The sequence below is a fragment of the Bombyx mori genome, chromosome 26 (assembly GCF_030269925.1).
Source record: "Bombyx mori chromosome 26, ASM3026992v2".
NCBI lineage: Eukaryota > Metazoa > Arthropoda > Insecta > Lepidoptera > Bombycidae > Bombyx > Bombyx mori.
In genome coordinates, this window is record NC_085132.1 from 11,138,473 (window position 1) to 11,150,342 (window position 11,870).

At 38.9% G+C, this 11,870-nt stretch overlaps 1 protein-coding gene across 1 annotated transcript; it reads right to left on the reverse strand.

The window, feature by feature from the left end:
- Positions 1-1,682: 1,682 nt before the first annotated feature.
- LOC101741805 (uncharacterized) lies at positions 1,683-3,521 on the reverse strand. Its single transcript, XM_004926062.5, has one exon. The coding sequence runs from the start codon at positions 3,087-3,089 to the stop codon at positions 2,328-2,330; it is 762 nt and encodes a 253-aa protein (XP_004926119.1). The 5' UTR covers positions 3,090-3,521; the 3' UTR covers positions 1,683-2,327.
- Between the last annotated feature and the right edge of the window lie 8,349 nt (positions 3,522-11,870).

Consider the following 11,870-nt stretch of genomic DNA (forward strand, 5'->3'; position numbering starts at 1 on the left):
ATATGTTTTTCAATTAGTCCAAGTTAGTTCAAGTCCTGGAACTAGCTCAGGGGGGGTCATGACCCCCATGACCCCCCCCCTGGATCCGCCGTTGCCGGCATTGTTATACTATGTAATGATTAAAAAATATAACAACAGTTAACATCTGCATCTGTGTCTGGTCTAGATAAATATAGTATTTAGGTTAAATAGATTCACCTAACAGTTCAGTACGCAGTTCCATAAGACCATAAGTTGTTTTAATGGAAAAAAAATCGAGCCTTCTGTTAGTCACGATAAAGAAGATTTTGCATTGCAGTAATGCTGTCATGGATGTGATTTTGCCGTGGTAAATAATTGATGATGTTGAAAGTGATCGTTTTTATGAATGGAAAAGCAAGCAGCGTCCTCCTTTTTAAATGGAAAATAATTTTCATTAGTTAATTTACAACGCTTAAAGACTGGTTTTATTACTGATGGTAGGACCTCTTGTGAGTCCGCACGGGTAGGTATCACCGCCCTGCTTATTTATTAACAGTAATGCGTTTCAGTTTGAAGGGTGGGTCGGCCGTTGTAACTATACTGAGACGGCCCACCTGGTGTTAAGTGGTTACCGAAGCTCATAGACATCTACAACGTAAATTCCGCCACCTACCTTGAGACATGAGTCCTAAGGCCTCTGTTTTACAAAGGCTGCGAATTTCGGAGTCATCTGAAGAAGGGTGGGCTTCTTCAGATGACTCCGAAATTCGCGAATTCTCCATTATTGTGTCAAGTTCCTCAATCCTCAAAGTACGCATTCGCATTAATACCGGCACCATTTGGTAATAAGAGGCTGTGAATTATTATACCGGCACTAGACCACCAAACAGTGACCGTGACTTTTTAGAGGTATGTTTTCATTCGAGACATTGCCTAAGTATTGACCCAGGGTCTAACCAACATGATAACCGTTCACGATTATTATATGATAAAAAGAATAAATTTTTTCATCGCAAGTGACAAAGCGGTTCGGAATCCCTTCGTATCTGTGTCTGCTACGCCACACAAGGCACATCTTAACGCATTGGTCGCGCTGGCGAATGTTCATTTAGTACGGCGCCCACTTGTCGAACTGTATGCCCAAAACACATCATTACGGATCCTCCCGATCCATTAACGGTGCTTTTAGGCACCACAAGCACCGGTCACCGTCCTCGTCGAACCCGTCGCTTGCGACGAAGGACTCGACGAGCGAATTAAGCCACAGACACAGTCCACTGAGTTTCTCGCCGGATCTTCACAGTGGGTCGCGTTTCCGATCCGGTGGTATATTCTGCGAAGCACTGCTCTTGCTAGGGCCAGTGTTAGCAACACTTCCGGATTGAGTCCCGTGAGCTCACCTACATGTTAGGGTGAAGCTGAAATAGCCTCTCTAGGCTATCAGCATAGGTAGATAAAACAAAAAATAGTTCTATTACCTTGGCAACCTGATGCAAATGGACCAATATTGTTTTGAAGCTAACGATAAAAGCGGTATCACACTTATCAGAATATCGGTCTATTTATTAAGCAGCTCTGCGATGTATTTGAATGAAATTTGATTTTGAAGATTTTGTCCATTGAAAAAAATCGATTAAAAACTTTATTCCAATTTTTAACCGCTTAGCATCAGACGTGCCGTGTGCTCGCTACAATAGGTATATAAGCTGAATAATACAAAATTCAGTCATTACGAATTTAATCAATATTTTGGAGTTTTTTTTTTTTTTAGATAAACTTGATCAATTTTATGTCATCATCTATTACAACATCATCATCGTTATCGCTTACTTAAATAATATTTAGGTTACATGAGTCTAAATAGTATGTACTTATAAATCATAATTAATTACGCACTAAAAATAAATCTTAAACAAAAGGTACTTCAAAAGTATTCAAAAACGAGGACAGCATCGGAAAAAAAACATCTACATTACTTAAACTAAACTTATATTCTATTCATACATTAAATCGAACATACGGACTGTATATTTAAGAAATCGCACACAGAACCCGTCGACTAGCCTAAATATATTATATAAATAAACACAGAGTTATAAATAATGTTATTTACGGTGCACACGAATAAATAATCAAACGCAACCCTATTTTCATAAACATCTTATTTACAAAATAACCAAAAGATTTTATAAATAATAAACTTCAGAAATTTTATAATTTTAAACTAATAACGTCTATAAATAAATCGAAAAATACTTAAGTAATTGTCGAGTAATGCCAAAATATGTATTTGGTGATCGCTTACTGTTATCAGTCGAGCCGATTCTGTAGTCCTGAGCTATGATCGAATATCAGTGCTTTGACCACTACTGCTTCGTGGCATAGGCCCTATACGCTCTATCTTGGGCTGCTGCCTCATCTTCCACGCTCCTCCTATAGTGTCCTCCTGGACCGGTGCTGTCGAAATCACCGCCGTAATGGGAAGAAGAGTACGTATGACTTTGAGATACCTGCGGATGCTTAACGATCTCATACGTCGTCTTCTCGTGGGTGTCTCCTCCGGCGACTAGCTTCTTCAAGCCGATAATGGCTGACAGCAGCAGAGCAATTTTTCCTATGAGCAGCGCCTTTCCAGCAATAAGAGCTATTGCTTGAAAAGCAATCGCTACGAAGCCTCCCTTGATCGCAAGACCAGCGATAATTGGCCCCATCATCTTCTTCAGCTTGCCTCTAGCTTCATTGATAGATCTACCAACGTCTTCCCCAAAGGTCTGAGGGGCAATGACCACCCGATGCGTCTGCATCAACTTCGAGGTCGCATCCTGTAAATACTTGTCCACTTGGTCAGATGATAAAGAATTTAAATCTCCTTCCGGCGATGAAGAGGGAAACGCTCTTTCCGCTTCCGGTCTCCGTACTAAGGTGACGCCATCAGCAATCGGTAGAGACTCCAATCTGGCCGCTCGATCTACGAACTTAGCAGCTTGGAACTTAAAACAAGTGAGGATATCCTTTGAAGGGTATTTCCCGCACTGTCCACTTATTTTATCTAGGATCTTGAAGCTGGTGAGGGTGTCAGCGGTGACGGCTGCTACGGCGAGGCAGAGGACGAACCCGCGGCACAGCATTGCGACGTTGTAACCGCTTCAGTCCGACTACTAATGTCCAATCCAGTCGCCAACGACAAACGATATGCGAAGAAAATATACGAGCACCACCATTTATCTATATTCACCGGGAAACTGCACTTATCTATGAATCTTTTAGAGCGTGCAGTAGCTGGTGCATTCAGCCGTGTGCACATGAGGATATTAACTGATGTGTGCCTTATTGGTTTGCTTGTGTGGAACGGAACTAGGTTTTTTAGTATCGTGATCGTCAGTTTGTTGCGGCCGGTGCGAGCGTTCTCGCTGACCGTCCTGAGATGGATACAGTTAGGCAGTAATCTTTGCGCATTCAGACATCTAGGTTATATCCTAGTTCGATAACTCTACAGATAATAGTCTAGTAATCTAAGACGAGGGTCTAGAGTATTTGTCTGAGAGAGTACTCCACGCTCCACTCCGCTGCCAATAGTAACAATGTTCTCAACTAATTGAATACTAAGTTCTGGGTTAGTGCATGTTCTACTATTCCCATGCACGTTTCTACCGTGAAGCAATAATTTGTTTTGTTTTGTAGAGGATGTTAGAAGCTGTTCCTATTCATAAGTATAAGTATAATCTAGAGAATTTGTAGTGTCCATTATTATGTAAAATGATTATAAGCTTTGACATAATCCATAATAATACACTAGGGAAAGTAGACAGTCTAATTTGACGTGTGCAGTGCAAGGCAATTGATAGAAAAAAGTTCTCAATAATATTTTTCAATTATTTTATTAAATGAAACTAGATGAGATGAGATGAAAGAAAGTCTCCGTAAAATGTTGGTTATTTACTGAGACTTTTCAAGTGAGCTTTTTTGGGAAAACCCAAGAAGCTACGTCCAGTGGCTTTGTTCCATTTTTCCACATTTGTATTATATTTTTTCACAGACGCTAAATTGTATTATAATGATGTAAAATACTTCAAAGTAAATTAGCAAATAACTGGATCTATATTTTATAAATTCCCTTGAATTTTACAAATTGACATCATTATAACTAATATCTATTACACGGAATACGCATATTAATAAGTTACACGAAAATCAAGAAGCAAAAAAAAATGTAACACTGCCATCTGTTGAAAAATTTGGGAACTATTTACTTGTCCAAAAGCTTATGTATGTAAAAATATAATGCATTGGCTTTCCTCAACCAATACTAAATTCAAATGAGATTTTACAACAGATTTCAAAAATTTTGCAAGTAAAAACTTTGGATTACGTTCACTAAGTAGAATCATCAATAGAAAACTTACCCAAATAGCTTAATTCCAAGGTTGAATTTACGAGCACACAGCTCACTTGGTGTTCAGTGGTTATCGGAGTCCACAGATATCAACACAACGTGAATGTCGATGTTCACCTTGATGTCGAAGTTTTATTGTTTCTGTCACCCACCCTTCAGGCTGCTAGTTAGCTAGTTATTCTAATGAATTGATAATATATTCTATTTCATTCTCTGTCTCGGTCTTCTTCGTTCCTGGTCATTGAACAAGCTAGACGTGTTTTGTGGTGCTCTATTTGTATTATTATAATTGTGAACTTATTACAATAAACTAAGTGTCCAGAACCAGTGCATTCTCAATCAAACAATATTCCCAGTGAATTTTTAATTAGATTCAATATTAAACAGGACCTCTTGAGGGTTCGCACGGGTATGTACCACCGCCCTGCTTGTTTCTACCATGACGCAGTAATGCGTTTCGGTTTGAAGGGTGGGGCAGCCGTTGTAACTATGCTGAGACCTTAGAACTCTTATCTCAAGGTGGGTGGTGGCATTTGCGTTGTAGATGTCTATGGGCTCCACTAACCACCTAAGACCAGGTGGACCGTGAGCTCGTCTACCTATCTAAGCAATAAAAAATAAATCCGTGATGATGAATCATGACCGCCGGATACCACGTCTAGAAAATGAAAATGCTCCATTCAGAGTTACCGTTCACATAATAATGCGAAGTTCAAGTTTACAATGGCTTATATCGCCTCCATGCTCCAGATGTACGCGAGCAGGTGACATGGGATACTCGGGAAATATTCATTGCTTAATCAAACCGATCAAATTTCCATGTGACTAACGCCATTTTTTTTTAATTTATTGCTTAGGTGTGTCGACGAGCTCACAGCCACCCGGTTGTTAAGTGGTTACTAGAGCCCATAGACATCTACAACGTAAATGCGCCACCCACCTTGAAATATAAATTCTAAGGTCTCAGTATAGTTATAACTGCTGCCCCACCCTTCAAACCGAAACGCATTACTGCTTCACGGCAGAAATAGGCAGGGTGGTGGTACCTACCCGCGCGGACTCACAAGCGGTCCTACCACCAGTAAAATACGGCGTATTAAATATACTCGTAATAATAATTATGAATCGGGAAAAAACCACCCATGGCCATCCGGTCCCAAATTAGGATGCGTTTTGGGTACAAGAAACTGATATACATACTTGTATTCGTTTACGTGTACATTTATATGTACATAATATGTGTATAGACAAAAAACACCCAGACAATGAGCAAACAAAGCTGTTCATCACACGAATGTTTGGCTGATGCGGGAATCGATCCAACGACTCTCGGCGCAACCGTTAGGGGCACCACTGAATAAGTCAAAATATTCTTAAGTACTGTTAAGCCGGTAAGAGTAACGCCATCTATCTCCAAATAGCCGAAACCAATATCAAAGGATCTAGTAACATCTAGAACGCTCGAGAAGTACAACGCCATCTATTGTCGGATAGCGGAAACACGCATTGAAAATACTTGACTTGTGAGGAATGTTCTCGATAGTTCTAGGGATATTGTATCTACTGTATAAGCGTTACAGAGATGGTACGCAGTCAGTTAGTAATCGGAACTACTCGAAGCGAAACAATGAACGGATCACCTGAAGCGAAGCGGAAGAAGTGAATTAAGAAGTGTTCTGTGAGTGTTCTAAGTGCTAATACAGTTTTAATTTGTACTTCCGTAGAATTTTTATTTATCCCGCGCCCCAGCGCGTAACAATACCATAATGTTTTCATTCTCGATCCCAACTCTCCGGCAGGGGTACATAGTACCAGTAATGTGTTATGCTAATTAAATACATAAAGATTCGTGTCTCGTATAATTTCGTAATTTACAAGTAAAAGTTTTCATGCTCAGCACAAGTTCAATTTGCATTTTCGTTTTATTGAAGGCGGTTAGTCTTTTGAGAAGAGTTTTGGTGATATCGAGTTATCGGGTTCTTTTTTTTTCCTACCTATGCTGATAGCCTTGAGAGGTTATACCAACGTAACCTAGCGAGTAAGTGAGCTCACAGGGCTCAAACCTGTGACGTTGCTAACTAACCCTAGATAGAGCAGTGCTTCGCAGAATCTACCACCGGATCGCGACACACTGAGGAGATCCGGCGAGAAACTTAGCGGGCTGTCTCTGTGAGTTTATTTACTCTCCGAGCCCTTCTTCCCAAGCCACAGGTTCGACGATTATCTGGAACGTGAATCGGAAGGATCCGAAATGACGTGTGTAGGACGACGTCAATGTTTACCATTCGGACCGTAGGATCGGAAATGTATCGAGTTCGAAGCAGAACGCAATGTTTGATCTTTAAAGTAATGTTAATATTGATCTTACACACATATTGTTATGATGTATTGCCAATACAATCCATCCAAGATATAATGTTTTGACGTGGCAACGTCTTATAATTCGATGGAGCCGGCTGCACGCACGAAAAAACATGACTCATGACATTGACAAAAAGCTTTACTGCTTAAAGGTTTCGCATTCGCGTTAGATATAGGCTGTAGTACCTACTCGTGCGGGCCTTACGACGCGCTACCACATTCAATCAACCTGTGATATCCATGGAAACCGGTAATCATTTCACACCGAGCTCGTCTCAAGCTGCCGATATATAAAAAAAATCGGTTGTCTCTAAAGTCGGTTTACTGACGGCAGTTGAACGTGACAACGTCATAAGAAAATACTGACGGAATGGTTTCATTTTTCAAAAGAAAATTTTAATTTTATTTGTTTGATAGATATTTTGTATGGACAATTGACACCACATTCACTTTTCACTGAACTTCATACTTGACGAAAACATGTAAATGTATTATTGTATAGAGGCCGATTGTGCCTCTTTGTCGCTTGTTGCGCGCTCTCACTTGCACTTCAAGCCTTAAATGGAACGCCTCAGAGCGAGGTAACGCCGCATGAGTCATGTTTTTTCATGCGTGCAGCCGGCTCCATCGAATTATAAGACGTTGTCACTTCAAAACTTCAATGGTGCTTAAGCGGAAATCAGCTTGCACCTTTGTAAAGCGATTTAATATCAATAAGCTCGTAAGTTTTCAAGCTACATTCTCCGAGCCGTGTCCTCCAGAGATCAGCGCGATGAGCACCGAGCTGGTGAAAGTTCACATAAATACTGCGAACATTAGGCACATGACCCGTGGAGAATAGTGATAACCTACATCATTAAATGTAATGTTTCACGTCATTTTAGTGGCTTAGTGAATGAGCTGCTGTGTAATAACAAATACGTGGCCGTGAATTTGAGAAAAAAATCTTTAATAACTAATTTGAGCACTGTCAGTTTTCATGAAAATATTCTGGACACTACCTAAGCACTGCCGACTACTTTGAGATATTACGTAAACTTCTCCAAATTAGAATTCCACGTATTATGGGAACCAGAGACGTCATATACGCTTATATACATTCAAATATATAGATAATTATCGGACACGATAAAAGTTTTCCTGTGAATGCATACACAAAAATTCATTCAAATCGGTCAAGCCGATTAGTTGCAGTAGATAAATAAACTAGATACCGGCTGCAGCGCATTTGCCGGGCTGATTTGTGAATTTGAACCATCCAGGGCGCCAACCAAACGCATAAAAAAAAATTCATTCAAAACGGTCCAGCCGTTTAGGAGGATTTCAGTGACATACACACTTACAGTAGAATTATATATATATATATATATAGGTATAAAGATAAACACGAGCAAATAGCAAAGAGTAAACAAACCTATACATCACAAGAATGTATGCCTGATGTTGGATATCGAACCCACGACCCTCGGCACAAGAGTCAGAGCCGATAACTACTGCACAAATGAATTAAACACGTTCAAGGTAAACACCCTTGCACTGCCTAATTCAAACCCAAAACAGTAATTCGAATGTTCAAGCTGTTGTTATACAGTAGAAACTTCTAACTCATGTCTGAAATAAATGAAAACCTTCGACAAGTAGGCAGATGAGCATACGGCCCACGTGATAGTGAGCGGTTACCGTCGCCCGTGGACTTCAGCAATTCCAGGGACAGAGCCAAGCCGCTTCTAACCGTTGAATACTCTCCACAAGCCTCGCTTGAAGAAGGACATGTTATAGCGCTCGGGAAACACCGTGGAGGGGCGCTCATTCCAAAATCCGGATGGTACGTGGCAAAAATAATCTCTGGAAACGCACTGTGGCTGAACGCAGTGACTCTAGTCGGAAGTCGGGACCTTAATCAAAATTGGTTAACCGATTCTGACGAGATTTTCATAGATCAAGCGAGAATTTTTAAAATACTAGATTCAGTTCGTTTTTTCTCCCTAAAATGCATTCACGTGATGGTCAAATCATTTTAAGCTATAACCTTAAGGGGATTTGTTAACTTCACCGGACATTTAGGCGAGCTTACGGACTTCAAGCTGGAAGACTTTGAATCTACCAGCGGACCAGTATCGTAACCCACTGAGAAAATCAGTCCAGAAACTCAGTGGCCTTCAAAGCATTCGCGTTTCCTCATTTCGATTAGCGTTTAGTGGCACGTGCCCTGATCCCAAACCTGCGACCCCTCAAGCCAGAAGTACGCAAGACACCACTGAGCACAATAAGTAAACTTAATGACGATAATGACAGAGAAAGCGTTTGTTTCTACACACTTTTACTCTAAATGCAATTAATTCGTGTAACTATGAATAATAATGGTTCAAATTCACGATCTAACTAGTTTTTTTACGTAGTAATTTTAATTAAAATCACCTTTAAAAACATGCACGTAATTTTTATTGCCAGAGATGCGCAGTCAAGCTTATGGCCCACATGCTATGAAGTGGTTGGCAGAGCTCACATGCTAAATTCTTATTTTAATACATGACAGAATAAGTTATTTTCAAATAAATTAATTAGATTCCGATTAATTAAGAAATATTACATTACAATGATGACACTATTGACGAATTAATAAATGTATAATTCACATCTGAGCACGGAATTTATATTCTAGGGCTATCAAGTAGCCCATCAGTTTTATTACTCGAAGTTAGACTAAAATAAATAATAGTTTAAAAAAACTAACATAACTATAGAAAATGCAACTAAAAAATAGAAAATAAATTTTAATAAATTTTAATTAAAAATAGTGTAAGAAAAGTAATTTTATTGTAAAAAAAAGCGTGAGGCACATGGTATCAGTAGTTATAAATATTTTATGAACAGATATGAGTAGAAAGGTTACTTTGATAATATCCTGAAAAGCACCCCACGCTTTTTTACAGTAAAATCACTTTGTCTAACACTGTTTTTGATTAAAATTTATTAAATTTTATTTTCTATTTTTTAGTTGGCGTGTCTATAAAAGCGTATTTTGTTATTTTTGTTAAACTATTATTTATTTTTCATTTTTTAATTGAATTTCAATTTTTTCAATTTTATTATTTTTTCCATATATATTTTTGATATTGAGTTGTCATCGGTCCTTAATAAGTATACCAAATTTCGAGTTAATCCGACGTTTTGAAGGGGGTCAAAATCATGTTCAAAGATTCCGTTAGATACATACGTCTGAAGCTAATAAAAGCGTATTAATACAGGGCACATGTTGGTCACTGTTGCTCATATACGTCAGCAATACCAAAGGAATACTCACTTCATCGATCGTATATAACTATATCAAGTTATATCTATGGTATAAATATCCGTGTATTTATCAGTAGTACAGAATGTCTACATAACATAGACCATTTTAATATTTCTGTAAATTGTTCTATTGTACCACGTTTTGACTGACTGCCCTACGTGTATGTCTAAAAGGCATGCCATGGTATCCACGAGTAGGTACCACAACTCTGTCCATTTTTGCAGCGATGCTATGCGTTGCGATTGATGCCGTCAGTACAATACGACCCTTCGAATTCATGTCAGGAGATAGAATTCGAAGGGTCGACCCTTCTTCTTCTTGATAAATTCTGTATCAAGAAGAAGGGTCGTCGTATCCCCTTACGGGGGCACCGAACGGGCCTTGGGGCAAACCTCACTGCCCGCTCTGAAACTCCCTGCTATAAAAGACAGGGGTGACGATGATGCTGGGAGGAATTGAGAGAAGGCTGCTCGTAGCGTGCTAGCACACCTACATCGACATAAATACATAAATATAATATGATGGCTTGAATCCTGCCAGGAGTGACGCCCGGAAGCAAGCTCCCACCGTGCAGTCATCTGCTTCGGTTTTTTTGAGATATTTATTTTACCCTTATATGACAAACTAGCGACCCGCCCTCGCTTCACTTCGGTAACATTAAATTTTATTATTGATAGCTGAGTCCCGCGATGTTACCCGCGGTTGTTGTCGTACCGCGGTGCGAAGCTAATCTAAAAAAAGCCTAAGTTAATCCTTATATCATCAGCTGCCTATCAGTGAAAGTCTCGTCAAAGTCGGTCCAGCCGTTCCGGAGATTAGCCGTAACAAACAGACAGACAGACAAAAACTGTCAAAAATGCTATTTTGGTGTTTGTACCGTATGTATTCAGATGCATGTAGTAAAAAGCGTTCATTTCAATATTACAAAAAGACACTCTAATTTTATTTATATATATATATATAGATTTAGGAGAAAATATTGAAAATGCCTTCAGTTTTATAAATACGTAAATAAATGCACGATCTAAGGTTACTATTGATTGCCGTCTACAGGAATAAAATCAATAAATGCGAACGATGATTTTTAACGTTTGAATTATTCAGATTAAAATCGAATTACATATGTCTTGGTTATATTGTTGAATGCCGACCTTAATGGTAGGGCTCTAGTCACACCGCGAACCCAAACTTTCCGCTATTAGTATTGTTAAATATACTTTTTATACAATTTTTGGTTGCAGGTTGGAATAGGTACTTGTTATACAATTGTAATTTTACAATAAATGATAAAAGTGAACGATAACATATTAACTTTTGTTGCTACGCGTTAAATATGTTAAGAGAGTAATCACATTGACTAACTAAATGTAAATCGTATTTGGATGTGGTTTTTGTCTCAATATTAAACGAAGGTATCTTCGTTGTATGGAGTTAAAATTTGAAATTAACAACCAGAGGCTATGTCCTCTTCCTGTAAGCGTGACTGAGCCGGTCCACAACTCTTCTCTCCCGGTTTTACTTGCTGCCTTTTGAACGCTATGTTTAGTCCATATATGTCCCTCCCATGTTTTCTGTATGGAAAATGACATTAGTACGACTATTTCAAATCACATAATCTATATATACCGTAGAAGTTTCTTTGAGCTTTTTTTTTAATAACTATTTTAGAAATAAGGAAGCTTAATTAAGAAGAGAAGAATTTAAAAAAAAATATTGTTCGTCACTACACCGCAGCTCTCCAGTTTCAGTATAAAAACATGAAAAAACTCTGCTCAAAATGCCACATCCGATCACGAGCAGCCTCTAAGTACAATGTTCGCTTTACGCGGTTAAATCATACCCTATAAATATGAACGCGGC

Bases quoted from the DNA above. Each gene is read 5' to 3' on its own strand.
- LOC101741805 (XM_004926062.5), bottom strand. From the start codon at position 3,089: ATGCTGTGCCGCGGGTTCGTCCTCTGCCTCGCCGTAGCAGCCGTCACC.